The following is an 18,672-nucleotide window of genomic DNA, read 5'->3' on the forward strand; positions in this document are numbered from 1 at the left end:
GTAACTTGAGGTAACCACGATCTTAAATTATTAATACAAAATGACATTTTGTACTTTAAATTTAAAAAAAGAAGTGAAGAACAGTATGCATTTTTCAGTTATTTTATGTTGAAAATTGCATTTGACTAAATATTTCAAAAGCACACACAAGTCTTCCGTGTCTGAGAAAAGAGATTCATGACATCAGGTTTTTGTAGTATTTTATGCGTAATTATCATTATGAAAAAAATGACATGCAAGTTCTAGATATTGTAGAAAAAGGAAGTATATTGTTATATTATTCATCAGTGGTTAAAAAATTAACAAGAGACATACTTATCAAGATATGGTAGTAGAGAAATGTACGTGCCTGTTTATGAAGTTTCTTCCTCCTTCGAAAAGTATGTTTTAGTGATCAAACATGGGGTTTTATATGTGTAATCTATTTAAACTTTATTTTTGGATTTACATTTGGACTTATATCTTATACTATACTACATGCTATGGTAAGAATCATTTATTTTATATAATTATACTTTTAACACCTTAAGTGTCATAGCATCATTTTTTTTTTCAGACGAAGTTCAGTATATACTCTATTCCTCCATGTTGAATGCCTGATTTAACAAATACATAATTCATAAAATTAAGTAATTATAAGTCTGAAGCATTTTTCCTAGAAGTTTATTGAAGTTATAAGAACATACCTCTTTTAGACTTTAAGACATCTATAATTAAGATAGTGATTAACTTAATATTTTGTATTCCTAATTGAAATATAGTATAAACTATGAGCGCTATGTTGAACCGAGAAACAGTAAAGTTATTATAATGATTATGTGATGAAACTGTTAAGTGTTAATGAAGGGTATGGAGATAACGAACAGTATTGGATATCAAAGTTAAGTGTACAGTTATCTCCATGAAAGTGGTACTTGTCATCTGGAGTACAATCAAAATACATTTCAAATTAAAACGTCGACTTGTACTTTCTTTGTTTGATTAATTGAGACAGGCTGTACATATTCTACACATTTTCCATAAACAATTCATGCACACTGAACGCAATGCAAATAAGTAATAAAAAAAATATTCATAAACATTTAAGAGAAGTTTCTCTATTGCACGTTTTTTCCATACAATAAATATATCGATTAGTCTCTTTATTTATTCATAGAAGTTTTGTCCATAATCGTAAATACCGTATATAGGGTTATTTTCGTCCTTATTTTTGCACTTTCACACATGCAAACAATCTTCCCGTTTTAATTTTGCCAGGTCATAGTTTTGTTTAAGAAATTATACTGTTTTCTTTTAATTCGCTCAATTGAGGGTAGGGCAAAAGGGGCGAAAATAAAACGGGGGGAAAATTTTCCTTGTATACAGTAGTTCTAAGTCGTTTTATTTATAAGAAATTTAAATAGATGCATTATGCCATATTTTGTCCCCGACGCTTTTTTGCAGTCTTAAAGGCAGATGTTTTTAAACGAGGTGTTAATTGCCAGTAGATGATGGACTTATTATGTACATGTTATAATGCCTCATGGGCTAACAAATTACTTTTTTTGTTTTTGGTGTTTTTGTTGTTGTTGTTTTGTTTTGTTTTGTTTTGTTTTTGTTGTTTTTTTGTTTTGTTTTTGTTTTGTTTTGTTTTGTTTTTTTTTCTTGCATAAACTCCATAAACAGAAAGAGACTTAACGCACAATGAAATACCCAAGAAGTGTTTTGCATATTTAAAGACTGATAAAAATTGAGTAGAATGTTGCAAACATAACTTTCATCTCAATATCAAAGATATGCATAGCTTTAATCTTACAGTGAAGAGAAGTAATTTTGTTACAGCATCAATGATGATTTGAATTCTTTCTTTAATTCTTTTCTTTAATCAAAATAATGAAGAAAGGGATCAAGAAGGACAATTTTTTTTTAAATTGATATTCCAGTGAAAAATTTGTAGTACATTATTGAAGCAAAGGTGTTAACAACATCGAGTGGCAGCTAGTGAGATAATCAAAATTCGTCTAATGACGTCATTTCTTTGCCATTATTTACACATTGTTAGGGTGACAGTTTTCACCGGAAGCATAAAACTTACTTTTTTGTCCATCGACCTCACGTACTGTTGAACCGGAAGTAGCCAATAAAAGCATTTCTGCAATTATCGATACATATCTAGAGTATTTTAATCTTAGAGAATGTCATACTCTATTTTTCTTTTTAATTAATTGTAACTTTCGGTCAAACAGGACGGAAAACCTACTGGTTGCTTTGCAATTGACGAAGCTATTATTATTATTAAATATTTTGTTTTCTAGGCAGCTAATCATATTCATCTAATTAATGGTATATTTACTTACAAAAGGCTATGAATGAACACTTTCCAAAAATATATCGGAGTAATTTAGGTATTACCTTTTTTCATCGAAAGGCTGGTTGTGTACTCTTTGAATCATATTATTTCAGTAAAACGAATGGTTCTGATTGCTAACTAAATGTTTGATAATGCACCAATAGAATCCGGGGTTCACTTGCACCGACATAACTGCTCAAGTGTTGCGGAGCAGGGATTCGATTCTAACGTCGTAGGTTCGAATTCCATTATATGGATCGTAGACACCATTCTCTTGGATGAGACTGTATCATATGAGCAATGCACTAGTAGTAGAACTTACTTTCTTTTTAAAAATGGAAGTTAAGCCTATCCCCTAACAATTTCACGTGGTATTCATGTATATCCATGTTAACCACTGCTAGCTACACTAATTAGCATACTCCTTGTGTGTTCACACCACACCTCAATAAGAATAGCAAATGTATAAAGTTACAAAAAGAAATAATTGTGGATGTTTAAATATATCGATTTTATTTATGTCCCTTATTTAAACACCAACAAATAATGAGCTCATGGAACACCCCCATCACCACCACCACCACACAGTAAATGAAAAGAAATGTGCTTCCTTATCATAAGATATGCCTTTTTAAAACTAACAAACTTATAATGTCATATTTTCAGGCCGAATTAAGTCGAGATCATGTACTTAATAATTCAATATTTTCTGGTTTAATTCAGGTCTTTATGTGTACAATTTTGATTTGAGTCATCTTGATGAGTTCTTTTGTTCATTTATCTACTTCGAATTTTTTTGGTATTTTTAGCTCACCTGAGCTGAAGTGAGCTTTTCTGGTCACATTTGATTAGTAGTCTGCCTGTCCGTCTAGCTGTCTGTCTGTTAACTTTTCACATTTTCGACTTCTTCAAGATCTACTTGGCCAATTTTAACAAAACTTGCCACAAAGCATCCTTTGGTAAAGGGAATTCGAATTTCTTCACATGAAGGGCCAAGCACTCTTCCAAAGGGAGAAAACTATGAATTGATGGAAAAATTTATGGTATCTTTTAAAAATCGTCTTCTCCAGAACCATTAGGCCAGGAAAGATTTAACTCACTTGGAAGCATCCTCAGGAAGTGTAGATTCAAGTTTGTTCACATCTTGACCCACGGGGGTTGGGCAAGAACACAATGGCCGATCAAAATTTTACATTGGAATATGTAGGTAAAATCTTTTTAAAATCTTCTTCTCCAGAACCATTGGGACAGCAATTATTAAACTCATGTGGACGCATCCTCAGGTAGTGTAGATTCAAGTTTGTATACAAATCATGATACCCGCGGGTAGGACGAGGCCAGGATGGCTGATCAAAGTTTTATATAGGAATATATGGGGGAATCTTTCAAAAATCTTCTTCTCCACAACCATTTGGCCAGGAAAGATGAAACTCATGTGGGAGCATCCTCTGGAAAAGTAGATTCAAGTTTTTTCAAACCATGACCCCTGGAGGTAGGGTGGGGCCATAATGGAGAATCAAATTTTTACATAGGATTGTATAAGAAAAGTCTTCACCATAACAGAAAAAATTTGTCAAATTGATATGTAAGAATCTGCAACTAGTGAAAATTAAAATTTATTCAAAAAATGTCAGTGAGGGGGTGGCACAATAGGAGATCGAGTAATATGTTGGAAAACATTTTTTAATCTTCTTTTCAAGAATAGCAAAATTATACATGACTTTTGTATGCGTTATTGATATATTGACATTCTCAAGGTAGTAATAGAAAACAAATCCCCCTTTCCAAACAAATAAGCTTTATTCTTTCAATAATAACTGATTTGTGTTTTTAACTAGCCCATGTGCTCAGGTGAGCGATGTGGCCAATGGGCCTCTTGATTAAACTAATTATTGTTAATCTGTTGCTATATATAATAAACAACAACAACAGAAGAAACCATCCATAACTTTCTTCTCATTTAAAGTCACATAAGTTAACTTAATATTATCTTAATTTTCTCTCTAATTTCAATAGATCAGCTCGTATTTACCAACAAAACTGAGGTGAGTAGCAGTTCAACGTATGAAGATAAAGATTCCCGTGGATCTGCTGACAAAACAATTGACAAAAACGTCAATCAAATATATAATAACTGCATGCACACTGCCACAGGGAAGAAAGAAGCTTGGTTACGTCTAGATCTCGGGGACATCTACAATTTGAAAAGCGTTAAAATATGGTACAGGAATGACAGTAAGTTTTTTTTATTGATTCATATGCAGAATTACTTACTGAATTAATAACCAAATAAATAAATCAGTAAAAATGACTAATAACAAGGTTTTAAATATGGTTGACGCCCCCAAATGTACCCGATTCGGCATCAATAATATAGATTAATTGATTGCTTTTCATGCAGTTTTAACTTGTGATCAATTCTTTGATTTTAAATTTTTTTTTAAAATTAAAATTAAATAAAACCATTTTCCCCCATAATTTTAGCTCAAATGAGCCGAAGGCTCAAGTGAGCTTTTCTGATCAAAAGTTGTCTGTCGTCGTTGTCGTTGTAAACTTTTCACATTTTCGTCTTCTTCTCAAGAACCACTGGGCTAATTTCAACCAAACTTGGCATAAAGAATTCTGAGGTAAAGGGAATTCAAATTTGTTCAAAAGAAGGTCCAAGCCCTTTTCCAAGGGGAGATATTTATAAATTAGTGAAAAAAATGATATTTTTCAAAAATCTTCTTCTCAAGAACCACTGGGCCACTGGAAAGATGAAACTCATGTGGTTTCCTGAAACTATTGTGGAAGCATCCTCAGGTAGTGTAGATTCAAGTTTGATCAAATCATGAGCCACAGGGGTAGAGTGGGGCCACAATGGCCGTTCAAAGTTCTACAAAGGAGTATTTTATAGGGAAAATCTATCAAAATCTTCTTCTTTAGAACCATTGGGCCTGGAAAGATGAAATTCATGTGAAATCATCCTCAGGTAGTGTAGATTCACGTTTGTTCAAATCATGACCCCCGGGGTTGGGTGGGGCAAAATCTTTAAAAATCTTCATCTCAAGAACCACTGGGCCTGGAAAGATTAAACTCGTGTGAAATCATCCTCAGGTAGTGTATTTACGTTTGTTCAAATCATGACCCCTTGGGTAGGGAAGGGATACAGAATGGCTGACCAAAGTTCTACGAAGCACTAGATAGGGAAATCTTTAAAAACCTTCTTCTCAAGTACGTCAAAGCCATGATTAATGACATTTATGTGGAATCATCCTCAGGTAGTGCAGATTCTAGTTTGTTCACACCATAACCCCAGGGATAGGGTGGACCACAATGGGTGAAATAGCAAAGCCATGATTAGTAATACTAGTATTTATATGGAAGCATTTTCCGGTAGTGTAGAATTAAATTTGTTCATATCATAACCCCCAAGGGTAAGGTGGGGCCACAATGGTGGATAAAAGTTTTATATAGAAAAATAAAGGGGAAAAAATCCAAAGAACAGAAAAGCTATGTTTAGTCATCTTGACATTTAAGCTTCCTCGTGTATTGAAGAGTTAAATTTATTCACATCATGACCCTTTGGGGTAGGAAGGGAAACAATGGGGAATCAAATTCAAATTATTAAAAAGTTATATATAGGAAGAAAATGTAAAAAAAAAATCTTTTTATCAAGAGCAGCAAAGTCGACACGTCATATGCTGTATCAATATGTAAGCAACCTTAAGTAGTATCAAAATTCAAGCCCCTCTCCCTTCCTTCTGATTTGTGCTTTTTCCTTACCGATTTTCTCAGGTGATCGATTTGGCCCCTGGGCCTCTTGTTTCTTCTTCAAAAGATATCAATAAAAGCGATTAGTTTACAAAAAATATGAAGTCTTATAGTGAAATATTCAGATTATTTTAAGTAGTTTGACACAAAATTAGACACAAAACACGTAATGATAACCAAAGACAGACTTCCTGTGTAATGCTACATGTATATAGGTTTGTTACATCTTGAGTATTAGGGGTCTTCAGGTAAATAACACTACCTACACCAGTCCCCCTTCCCAGGATACCGTTCGGTAAAAAAGAAATGGGTCTTTAAAAATTGTTAAATGAGCAACCTGGTAGAATATTGAAAAAAAATCAAATGATGATGAAAACAATCGAAAATCGCTTTCATTTATGAATTTTCTCAATGTTTCTTCAAGGGGGAGATAACTTGAATACAAAAAGACTCCAAGGATTTTCTGTACTTACATCCCACAGTTCAGATATCAGTCTGGATGATAGCAACTTATGTTACGAGGACCCAAAAAACGAGACACTTAATACAATTCTTGAAGTGGAATGTATACAAACAGCACGATACGTAACTATTCATAAAAGTGACAACGAGGAAGCTATTCTGGAAATTTGTGAAGTAGAGATTTACGGTATGATTTTTTGTGGTAATGGTTTTCAACTGAAGATTAAAATTTGTGATCTATTCACATATAAAGTTTACTGACTTGGTTAGACACAGCAAGGCGTACTTAATACAAACATGTTTGCGATGGGAATTGAAAACTTTTTGTGAAAATGTTTCTTCGCTTTCCGAGCGTTTTAACTCTACTCATAATCCCTAAATTGGCATACCGTGCTGTCAAAAGACCAGATTGTTTATCTCAAGAAATCTCGTATTTTTAAGTTGCAAGTACGCACAAATATAGCGTCATCAACAGAAATAAATAAATTTTAAATCATGGCAGTTTTTAAAGAATTGTTAACACAAAGGTATAGGTTTTTTTCATTTTTTTTCTATTAAATGTACAACTCTACATCATCAATATAGATTTAATTTCTTATTTTGTACATATAGATTTTGGATGACATATATCTATTCATTGAATAGCATGTGGTCGTTGTCTCCTTGTTTTTTTTTTCATTCCAGAGAGTAAAGAATTAAAATAAGTATATCTTTTTAAAAAAAAAAAAAAAACTAACCATTTTTAGCAACAACCTTAAACGGTAAACTGATCTACCCCTAGCAGTCTTTGCTCGGCCTTCTCCGTAACCTTTGACTGGCAGACTTGGCTAATTCCAAAACCTTCCTCAAACAATAAAGGGGAAAATAATAAATACAAACTGTAAAGCCTTGAAGTTCAAACAATAAAAATTTAACTTTATTTACAATGAAAATGAATAGACCTAGTTTTTAAGATGGGGTCAGGTGTTATTTACAATGAAAATGAATAGACCTAGCTTTTAAGATGGGGTCAGGTGTTATTTACAATGAAAATGAATAGACCTAGCTTTTAAGATGGGGTCAGGTGTTATTTACAATGAAAATGAATAGACCTAGCTTTTAAGATGGGGTCAGGTGTTATTTACAATGAAAATGAATAGACCTAGCTTTTAAGATGGGGTCAGGTGACCCCGTCTATTAATTTACTATCCGAGGCCTCAAAACGGAAGCTGTGGTGATAACTCATGTATTAGATTTGAAAACAGAAATTGTTTTTATTGAAACACAAACATTTGGTATCAAACTGAAGAAAGTGATATGAAGTTTTTTTACTCAAATAAATAAAGCATGTTAAAAACTAAAAATATATATTGTTAATCATAAAATTATACAAAGAAAGTACTTTACTCTACTGCGTAGTATTACGAAGGCGTGTGCATTATCCATTGTTCACTTATTAATTCGGAGACGGTGGAATTCGGACAATACAGAAAAGTTTATAGACTTAGAAATGAAAAACATAAAATAAAATATCAAAAAATTGTTTTAGTGTGTTAATTACTAAAATAGAAATTTAAAAAAAAATGTTGTTATCAAAACAAAACAAAAATCACATCTGTGTATCTAGCAGGGAGATTATTTTTTATTCCGTCTTTTAGTACTGTCTCAGTACTTTGATAAGTTATTGCTATTGAGAATTATCATGTTATTTAGCATTTATTTCTGACGAGTATGCAATCGGCAATCCTCGGCTGATTCCGCTACGCTCTATTCAGTTATGTGCGAGGTACAAGTCATCCGAGGAACTCCGTGTGACGATTATACATTCTCTATCAAGGGTTGTCTTTCGCTATGCTCACAACACTGCATATGTAGGAGTGTAGCGGAAACTACAACTATAGTTAGAGAATGTCAATTTCTCCCTTCCTTTTGTCATTTTTTACGATTGAGAATCTTGAAAATCCTCAAGTCTTATGAAACCTAGATCATCAGAAATTTATCTCCCTTGTCTTGAACAATGAAATAACTGAAATTTTTTTTTATCATGCAATTTCTTACATTATCAAAAGAGAGGAAGTGCATAGTCCGAAGACTGTAAAAAAACTTCAACTCTATACAGTCTGATATGGCCCTTTACAAAAAAACATTATAAAACAGCAAAAAAAAATTATAAAAAATAAATACTCATTGGTCGATCAACGTTGAACAGAACCCCTTGGCTAGCGAATATGAGTTAAACCGGACGTTTTTTTTTTTAAATAAAACATGATAAGCATAACACTATGATTATGTTTGAATGTAAAACTGTGTGAAATTTCAAAATCATTCACTGTTTTATTAGCGTGTAAAATATTGCTGAATTAAGATTGAATCTCTCCATAATATACTAGCTTATTTGTACTGAAAACATAATAATATATACGGTCCAAGTGGTTTCTATTATAAATAAAAAAAAAAAACTATAAAAAGGCTTTGTTGTGTCGAGTTAGAAAGATGCTTTACCTTATAAAGGGTATGAAGAGGCTTCAAGCATTATTTTATATACTCAAATATTTTACACATATTTACAGGCTGCCCGCGTCAGAGCTATGGTGAAAACTGTGTCCCATGCGATGCGTGTAAATTTGAGTGCGACGTAACCGGAAGATGTGATGGATTTGGTTGTGTTAAAAATACAGCAAACCTTGGACCATACTGTAAAGGTATCCTTTCATTTCTATCAAAGAGTTAGGTTCACCAAAATATAAAATGACCCTGTCCCAGATCTAGACTTTATAACCCATGAAGTTTAAGTTTCCATTTCTAACATCAGTGTAAAGTAAAAAGTCCCCAAGGATATAGAATTTTAATACTTTCAACTAAATGTCAGGAGTTTTAATTAATTTTATTATTATTATTATTATTTTTTTTGGAATTCACAAAGTTTTTTAAAAAAGGTCTTAAGTTAATTAAAATAGTAATTATTTTTAGGGGGGGGATCAAATTAGTGTCTAATTTATACAATTCAACGATAATTTTCCATAAGGTTCGACGAAAATTGCCTTAGTTTTCTTTAAAATGGCACACAACCAAATATATACGAAATTAATAATCAAGTGTACCAAAACTAAAAAAAAAACTCAATATTTTACATTGTTAGCTTTCAAGATGGGATTAATCGTCCGATTGATATATAATTACATTTGGGTTGTGATGTCTTTAATTGGATATTACTAACATTTCTTTTCCAACTATATACTCTGCTTGAACTTGTCAATATTTTTATGGGCTCAGAAAAATTTTCCACAAAATTAACCACTGCCAAAATTGGAAATGATTGTAATGCTGGTCGTAGTTTGCGACTATGATAGGTCCTATGATCTGTTAAATGACATTGTCAGCAAAAACAACGGTATTACCTATTATCTTTCAATTTCTGACAGACCATTTTCTCATCTTTTTGTTAGGCCACTGTTTTTTTTTTTGCACTAAAATTTCAACAGATTTTCTATTATTTCCCAGATATTACGAGGAGCACACAACAGGTGTGACCGGTCGACAAGGGATGCTTACTCCACATGGCACCTGATCCAACTTCTGATACTCAAACTTTGTTTACTCTTCTCTTGATTTGTATTGGTTTCGTGGATTTTTTACTTGAACACTATTTGTTATTTTTTTTAATTACAAATTATTGGAATCTGAAACTAATTTGTAATATTATAAATTAGCTTGACATTGAATACTTGGAATTCAGTTAAACTAATAAGAATATGATGAATCTTATTAAATGTAAGCAGTCTGTATTGTTTTTAATAAGGACATGCGACTTATAAAAAAAATGTATTCAATTCACATGAAAGGAAAAAAAAATTGATAGTTCATTCAACATATACCTTTATATCTTTGGCATTTTTTGGATTTATTTTGGTATCATATAAGTTTTAAATATATTTTAAGTACAATAATAAACAAAATCTGTAGATAATTTGCATAATTTTATCTGTTTTTATATAACTCTTAATCTAAGGTTCGAGGGTATATATGTTTTGCCCTTTCCCTAAAAAAATAGCAATAAAATAGCAAAAAATAATTAATACCTTCTCATAACTTTTAATTGTTTGGAGCTATGGAGTTAACATTTCACATGTATATTCCTTGTGACAAATCATTTCTTGGAGTACACACGTCTTGAATACTTTTGACCGCGACCCTACCGTATGTCCAACTTCATAAAAACTTTGAGTCTTGAATATATGTTTACAGCATTAGAACCAGGGCTTTCACAATTCACAAATGTATACCTTTTAAAAAGGTCTGCCCTTTGAGTTTAACATACTGATCTTTTAACCTTGTACTTGGAATTCGACATGCCTTTGAAAAAAAAAACAACTTTGGCATTACATTTTGAACAGCTGTTTTTTGCTCTTTGAAATTTGAGAAATTTAAATCTTCGTCAAAAGGTGCCATACGGGGGCATCGGTGTTTATAAAAACACCTCTTATATTTTTATTTTCTTCTTTTTATGTTTATATATTTATATAAAATTTATCAAAAATTAATGTATGTCTAGCTATTTTTTTCTGCAGAATGTAAGGCGGGAAAATATGGTGAAGATTGCAATAATACTTGTGGTCACTGTGCAAGAAACGATACATGCGATAACATCAACGGGTCTTGTCCTGGGTCATGTGACGCAGGTTATAGAGGGAAGAATTGTCTCAATGGTGAGAATTCTATTGTCAAAAAGGTATAATATTGGCCAGAATTGCTAGGACAATCTGAGTATGTTTATCTCTATTGACCAACTTGTGTATATCTTTTGCATGACTATGTGTGGAAAAAGCAGATGATTCTTACATACAATAAATAAATGTACATAACTGTGTATTTTATTTTATGAAGAATATAAATTGATACAAGTTTTTATAATTTGGAATTATTTTTATCCGCTATTTTGAAATATAATATGTTATTTTTGTCTGTGGTCACAGATGTTCTTTTTCTCCCTTTTTTCAAGAATAATGTCAGAATAAACTAAGTTGTTTGATTTTTAGTACAGCATTTGTCAATGCAAGATTAATCGTCCCGAAATTATATCCTTATCTTTTAAACCCTTTTGCAAAACTCTTCTACTCATTATATATCAAATGAGGAAACTAGAGCAGATCTGTGCTTGAATATGTATTGAGTAAGTTTTGTTAAGCTAAATACACTATTTAGTCTGTTAAAAATACAGAAATGCATCACATTAATGACGTCATATTGGCAGAATGGTACTCCTCTGCGCCATATTCTTTTCTAATTTATCACAATCATGTACTTATTTAATATTAGGCCAGTTTCAAAACTTTTTGATAACATAAAATGTAACAGTTTCAGGGCACAAGAAAGCTGAAACCATACCTTCTTTTATTCTATAAGTGCAGTATTTCAGATGGGAATCTTCAAAAACTTTTTTAAAAACTTGAAAGGAATTTAAAAGGATCATTTTTTAGTTCATCCGATCATGTGCTGAATGCTAAAGTGAACTTTTCTGATCACATTTTGTCCGTCATCCGTCTGTCTAGCTGTCTGTCTGTTCAATTTTCACATTTTTGAACTCAAATACTACTCGGCCTTTTATTAACAAAATTGGTGTAAAGCATCATTAGGTGAAAGGATATATTGAATTATTAAGGGCAAGACCCCTCTTATGGGAAGATAATCAAGAAAAAGCAAAAGAAGGGTGGGGTAATCAAAAATCTCCTCTTCAAGAACCACTGGGCCATAAATGCTGAAACTTATTTGGAAGAATCCTGGGGGAAAGTAGATTTTAAATTGTTAATATCATGACCCCCAAAACTTCGGCAGGGCCACAATAGGGAATCAAATTTTATTAAGAAAAATATGTAGGGAAAAAAATTAAAATATTCCTCTGAAGAACCACTGGGCCAAAAAAGCTGAAACTTATATGAAAGCATCCTGGAGTTGTGTTAATTCTAAATTGTTCAAATCATGACTCCTGGGGGGATGTGCTTGGCCACAATGGGGAATTAAAGTTTAACCTAGATATATATCGGAAAAAATGGCTCAGAAAAGCACACTTATAAGGAGGCATCCTATTGTAGTGTAGATTCTAAATAGTTAAAATTGCTACGTTCCCCGAAGGGGGTTGGGTTAGGACGAGGCTACAATAGGTATTACATAGAGGAAAATCTGATAAAGAATGACTTTAACAATGTTACTCAGGACAGCTGTATGGCCCATGGGGCTCTTGCTTGAATGTTTATGACATATAGACTGCCGCCTTCTAAACATTTTATTCAATAATTCATCGCAATAAATTAAAACGGAGATTTTCTAATATCAGAAATAAAAGGAATTTGGATGTTTTCACATCAGGAAAATTGTTTTGTTAAAAAACTCTTTTGAAGTTGATAAAGAAAGGATGCTGGAGTTGCTCATTAACAACATTAATGAATTGTACAGAAATCAAGTTTTCAGATAAGAACACCAGAAGATATCAACAATTGTCAGTCAGTTTGTCAGTGAATCATTTGATTGTATCCATTTTCCACAACGATGTGCAAAATTCACTTCTGGTTAACTACATTTTTGTTTTACATCCCCCCACACACACTCTCACACGCCCCCTTCTCTCACATACACCCTCCCTCAAACACATTCACCTTAATTTGAGTAGAAAAATGTTTAATTTTCCTCTATTTTTCAAAACTATAATTCATTTTGTTATGTTTCAGTTATTTACATTACACCAAATCTTTATTGTTTGCATTGTTGAAAAGGCATCAGGGAGTTGAAGCAAATAGTGTTATATATACATATATCATAAATACCAGAAAATGAAAATGTAAGAAAAATCAACAAAGAAAAAACGATAAAAAGTCTTTATTAAGATATGTAGATGTCAAATCTTACATTGCAGCATGTCCTTTTGGAAAATTTGGTAATGACTGCAATGAAAAATGTGGCTACTGTGCAAATAACAAGACATGTCATCACATCAGTGGATCATGCAATGGATCATGTGAACCCGGATATTATGGAGAAAAATGTCTCACATGTAAGAATTTCACTTCATCAAGACACTTTCAGACAAATTCTTTACAACAAAATACGTCTGCATACTTCTAATGATCTTAGTTTATTTTTTTACTCTAGTATTATTTACATGTGAACTTATTGATTGTTGATCTATTTCAGAATTTTTTTAGAAATAAAAATCTTTAAAAACATTCAAACATTTTTCTCTGCAGCATGTAGTTCTGGAAGATATGGTGATGAATGCAAGGAAAAATGTGGCCACTGTGTAAATAACGAGACGTGCAATCACATCAGTGGATCATGCAATGGATCATGTGAAGCAGGTTATCAAGGGAAGAAATGTCTCACAGGTATGAATTTAATTGTCTGTTAGATGTTAAATATACCAGAGTGATTATTGTATTAATTGCTTAGGAAAACTGAGTTTGCGCAACCTTAATGATTATCGTCATTTTTAGCTCTACTAGTCAGAGACTAGAAGAGCTTATGCAATAGTAATGCGTCCGTCGTCCCCCCATCCGTCTGTCTGTCTAACTGTCCGTCTGTCTGTAAACAATTTTTCAAAATGCTACTCCTCCTACAGTTTTGGTCTGATTTCAATATAACTTGGCACATAAGTACAGTATACTAAGATACAGAAATTCGGTTTTGAAGTTCGTTGAACGATGTTGCCATTATTGCTAAAAAAAAGAAATTTCTGTGAAATTCGTTTAAAACGCTACTCCTCCTACAGGTTTGGTCTGATTTCAATATAACTTGGCACTCAAGTAGATTACATGAATAGAAATGTCTGTGATATTCGTTTAAAACGCTACTCCTCGTACAGTTTTGGTCTGAATTTAATGTTACTTGGCACACAAGTAAATCACACTTCGATACAAAAGATATTGCATCGGTTTTTTGATTTCGATGAACGGTGTTGCCAGGGTTGCTAAAAATAGAAATTTCTGTTACATTTCTTTAAAACGCTACTCCTCCTACAGATTTTGTCTGTTGGCAATGGTTTTTAGCTTACCTGAGCCGAAGGCACAAGATAGCTTTTCTGAAAACATTTTGTGCGTCGTTCGTCTAGCTGTCCGTCTGTCTGTCCGTCTGTAAACCACTGTCAAGAACCACTTGGCCACGTTTAACCAAACTTAATACAAAGCATTCTAGGATAAAGGGAAATTTAAATTGTTAAAATGAAGGGCCAAGTCCACTCACAAGGGGAGATAATTAAGAAAATACAAAAATAGGGTGGGGTCATTAAAAAATCTTCTCAAGAACCACTTGGACAGAAAAGCTAAAACTTATGTGGAAGCATCCTGGGGGTAATGTTGATTCTAAATTGTTAAAATCATGACCCCTTGGGGTAGGGCGGGGCCACAATGGGGAATCAAATTGTTCTTAGAAATATATAGAAAAATTCTTTGAATTTTTTCTTCTCAAGATCCACTGGGCCAGAAAAGCTAAACCTTATGTGGAAGCATCCTGGGGTAGTGCAGATTCTAAATTAAATTATTCAAATCATAACCCCAGGGGGTAAGGCGGGGACACAATGGGAAATCAAAGTATTACATAGAAATATTTGGGGAAAATCTTTGAAAATCTTTTATTCAAGAACCATGGGGACAGAAAAGCTGAAACTTATTTGGAAGCTTCCTGGTATATTGTACATTTCAAATTGTCCAAATTTGAATTGAAAATAAAATATTTCTGTTGTAACGCGTCATTTGATTGGATAAAAAATAATCTAAATCGTATAACCTGGGTTGCCAACGTCACAATGACTAACGTCAAAACTAATCAATCCGCTTGATGTTATGTTAAATATATGAAGAGTTCAAAGGCGTTTTAAGGTAAAAAGTTATCTGTTTTTGTATCCTTATTGATTGAAAATTAAATTATAAGGTATAAATTAAAGAGCAATCCAAGTTATACTGGTATAAACTGCGTTGGATCAGTTTACGCTTTTTTATATACCGCTTCCTAAATTACACATCATGGTCGTTGCTAAACACTAAACTAAAACTTTTTTAATTGATACATTTAAAACAATTGTATAAAATGACAACGACGAAATAAATAATAAATATTAAAAAAAAAACAGTAGGAAAGAGGTTTACAAGGACGTTTATTTGCCTACTCTATCTAGTGTGTATCAAAAAATACCTTTTTGCAAACTTTGAGAATTTTTTTTTCAAAACCCTACAGATTTTTGACATGAAAATCATATAATTTTCCTCATTTCAAATTTGAATTGATTTAAGGTTTCACGCCAAACTCGTTCACATTGATTTCCATAGTAATCGCTAATTTTATTGGTACATCGTTAGAAAAAAAAATGTCAATTTAGGTTGATTGTTTACATGTATGAATTCGATTCATTTCTTTACAGCATGCACATCTAGTAAATACGGCAAAGATTGTCAAGAAAAATGTGGCTACTGTGCAAATAACAAGACATGCCATCACATCAGTGGATCATGCCCCGGATCATGTGAAGCAGGATATTATGGAGAAACATGTCTCACAGGTAAAACATCGGTTTACCTCATAGATCCCACAAGTATGAGGTGTGTACGGAATGAGCGTCATCACTGTTTTTTTCTTTAGAATTATGTGAGCTAGTCCATTTTTTGACATTGATTGCAACATTATCCCCTTGAATTCTACTTATTATTTCTGATAGGAATAGTATATATTCACTCTCTAAATATCAGAAAACAGAATTTAATTTTCTAAAGAAACAAATTACATCAATTATAAGTTGATATGTAGTCAGTCAGCAAAAGTTAGTCACGACGAAATGTGACGTTGAAAATCTGTTGTAGACATTGAACTCCGAGAAGCAAATTATGTTTGCATAATCAAGCAAGAATATTTCCCTTGTATTGATCCATTTACACTATTTTACTTGATGAAGATGCTCATTCAAAAAAAAATCTAGACATTTTGCCCTCTATAACATAATTTGAAAACTGAGGATCAGCATTGGCCAGCATTTTTGTTTTTAGGTTTACAAACCCTCCGCTCAAGTTTTTTGAGTTTTCAGGAAAAAAAAAAATAAAATTGAGAAAAACGGATTTTTTTTTCTGTCCGATGTCCAATTTCAGTCGAGATCGAGATTTCAAATTTACGAACTCGTACTTCCGGTTTTAAGATGAACATGGCGGGTAAATAAAGTCGATCTGCGAAGTCCATAGCAGCACTATAGCTTGGTTTAGGGTAAATTGATAGGAGTGCCTTTCAAAACATTTCACCCGTCCAGGGGAGAAATAAAACGCTGACAACTTTGTTGCACAATGCCATGTTGATGAGATAACTATCTATTTGTATTTATAAGTATCTGTCTGTAAATTATTTCCCTCCCACAGGTTAAAAACTGCCAATGGTAACTATTGCCAAAGACTTTGTTTATGTTTCTGTAATAGCTTAGAGTCTAAGAATAATTCTTCAGAAAAAAGATTGCTTATGCATCTGATGTAAGGAGTAAATCTATGGGAGAAGACAAGAAGTTGAGTCCATTTGAAGAAGAAATTAACAATAGCCTAAAGAAATGAAATATTTCAACTATTAAAAATCAAGATATGTACAAATATATACAGGCATTAGTATTGTTTTGAACGTGGCAGGCAGAAAAAAAAAAAAAAAACAAGCAAATTCAAGGAATTTTGGTCCCCCGCTTTCGGTGTCATTGTGGGTGAGATGTCATTTTTACGACGTTTTGTGTGTAATATGAACACCCTATCATATGTCATCTATTTAGAAATCATAATTGAACCCAAGGTCAAGGTCAAAGGGTTAAAGTTCTTGGTATCCAATGTCAAGTCTTCTCATAAGGATTACATATTTGAAGTGTGAAATCCCTAGACGTTGCGCACGGTGTTGATACTATAATATCTAACTCTTGAAGTCGCAAAGAAATTGGCGTTTTCGCGATGTCATATTTACTTAAAATTAAAAATAAAATCATTAATGTTATCTTAAGTAATGAATAATTTTTTAAATTTTCTTTAAAATAATTGATATTATTTAAACTATGATGTGGCGTTACTCAGTATTGGTCATGTACGGCGAAATTCCCATGTCCGACGTTACATCAATTATTGTCAGCGCAACTAAAAGGTATGAAAAAATGCACTTAAAATTCTCTGAATTAAATGCAATTTACAGGGTACAATAAAATATATGCATTCTTAAAGATATTGTTGAGTTTTTAAAATCATTTTATCAATTTCATGAATAAGGCTGGATCTACAGTGCGTAAGTAAAATGTCAGAAAACAGAAATCCCAGACAAATATTAATTTTGGGGAATAATCTTTTAGTACATATATTTCTTAGATTTATTGAGTTGATACATTTTATATTACTTTTCCAACGTAAATATTAGGAAGGCTTTCTTAAGTGTAGCCATTTTGTTATGCACGCACGAGTCACTGTATTGTTACTAAATATGTCTCAGTAACATATAAAAAATATATAAATTAATGAAAGATATAAGGCAATCATGTATGTAGCTTGAAAGAACATTTATTTTCTGCATTTACAAATTACACAATCTTTACAGTGATGGACTACATGAAATAAATGCAAGCATCAATAAAAGTGTAGCCATTTTGTCACAGGTACGAAAAACTTCATTTTACGCAATGCATACATATGACGTTAAATTATATCGCCGTGGCTTTTTTTCATGCAGATCCGTAGTACCAGCTCACAGGTACTTGTGAACATGCAGGAACCACCCCCACCCCCACCCCACCCCAATCCCTATATTCAACCCCGGAGCTTGTTGGAGTTTTTTTTTTCACAAATTATATATATTACACTTAATCATCATCAAATTAATAAAACCCCAAAATGATATTGTTCCACAAAATACCCTACTAAACGAAGTATGCATTATAAGAGTCCTCCCCCCTTCTTTCACCAAAAATAGTAAAAAGATTTAAGAATTTTCGTGAAAAAACAGATTTTCAATAATGGTGAAACGTCTCCATCCCTCCTTTTTTTCATCCCCTCAATATACTAAATTGATACTAATCTTTTTTAATTCAAAATGACACCAGTTCCATTGAAACGTAGGAAGTATAAAAAAATTAACTCTCATTTTTTCTCTATACATCCAAACCGCATGCG

At 32.5% G+C, this 18,672-nt stretch overlaps 1 protein-coding gene across 1 annotated transcript; it reads left to right on the forward strand.

The window, feature by feature from the left end:
- Window positions 1-271: 271 nt before the first annotated feature.
- Window positions 272-17,091, forward strand: LOC134274982 (multiple epidermal growth factor-like domains protein 11). The gene is made up of 9 exons (XM_062757227.1): window positions 272-485; window positions 4,346-4,564; window positions 6,507-6,731; window positions 9,094-9,225; window positions 11,092-11,229; window positions 13,431-13,568; window positions 13,762-13,899; window positions 15,927-16,104; window positions 16,989-17,091. The coding sequence occupies exons 1-9, from the start codon at window positions 401-403 to the stop codon at window positions 17,089-17,091; spliced, it is 1,356 nt and encodes a 451-aa protein (XP_062613211.1). The 5' UTR covers window positions 272-400.
- The last annotated feature ends 1,581 nt before the right edge of the window (window positions 17,092-18,672 follow it).

Source organism: Saccostrea cucullata, unplaced genomic scaffold (assembly GCF_032062105.1).
Source record: "Saccostrea cucullata isolate Sc308-1 unplaced genomic scaffold, CSIRO_AGI_Scuc_v1 ctg7322, whole genome shotgun sequence".
In the NCBI taxonomy this organism is placed as follows: domain Eukaryota; kingdom Metazoa; phylum Mollusca; class Bivalvia; order Ostreida; family Ostreidae; genus Saccostrea; species Saccostrea cuccullata.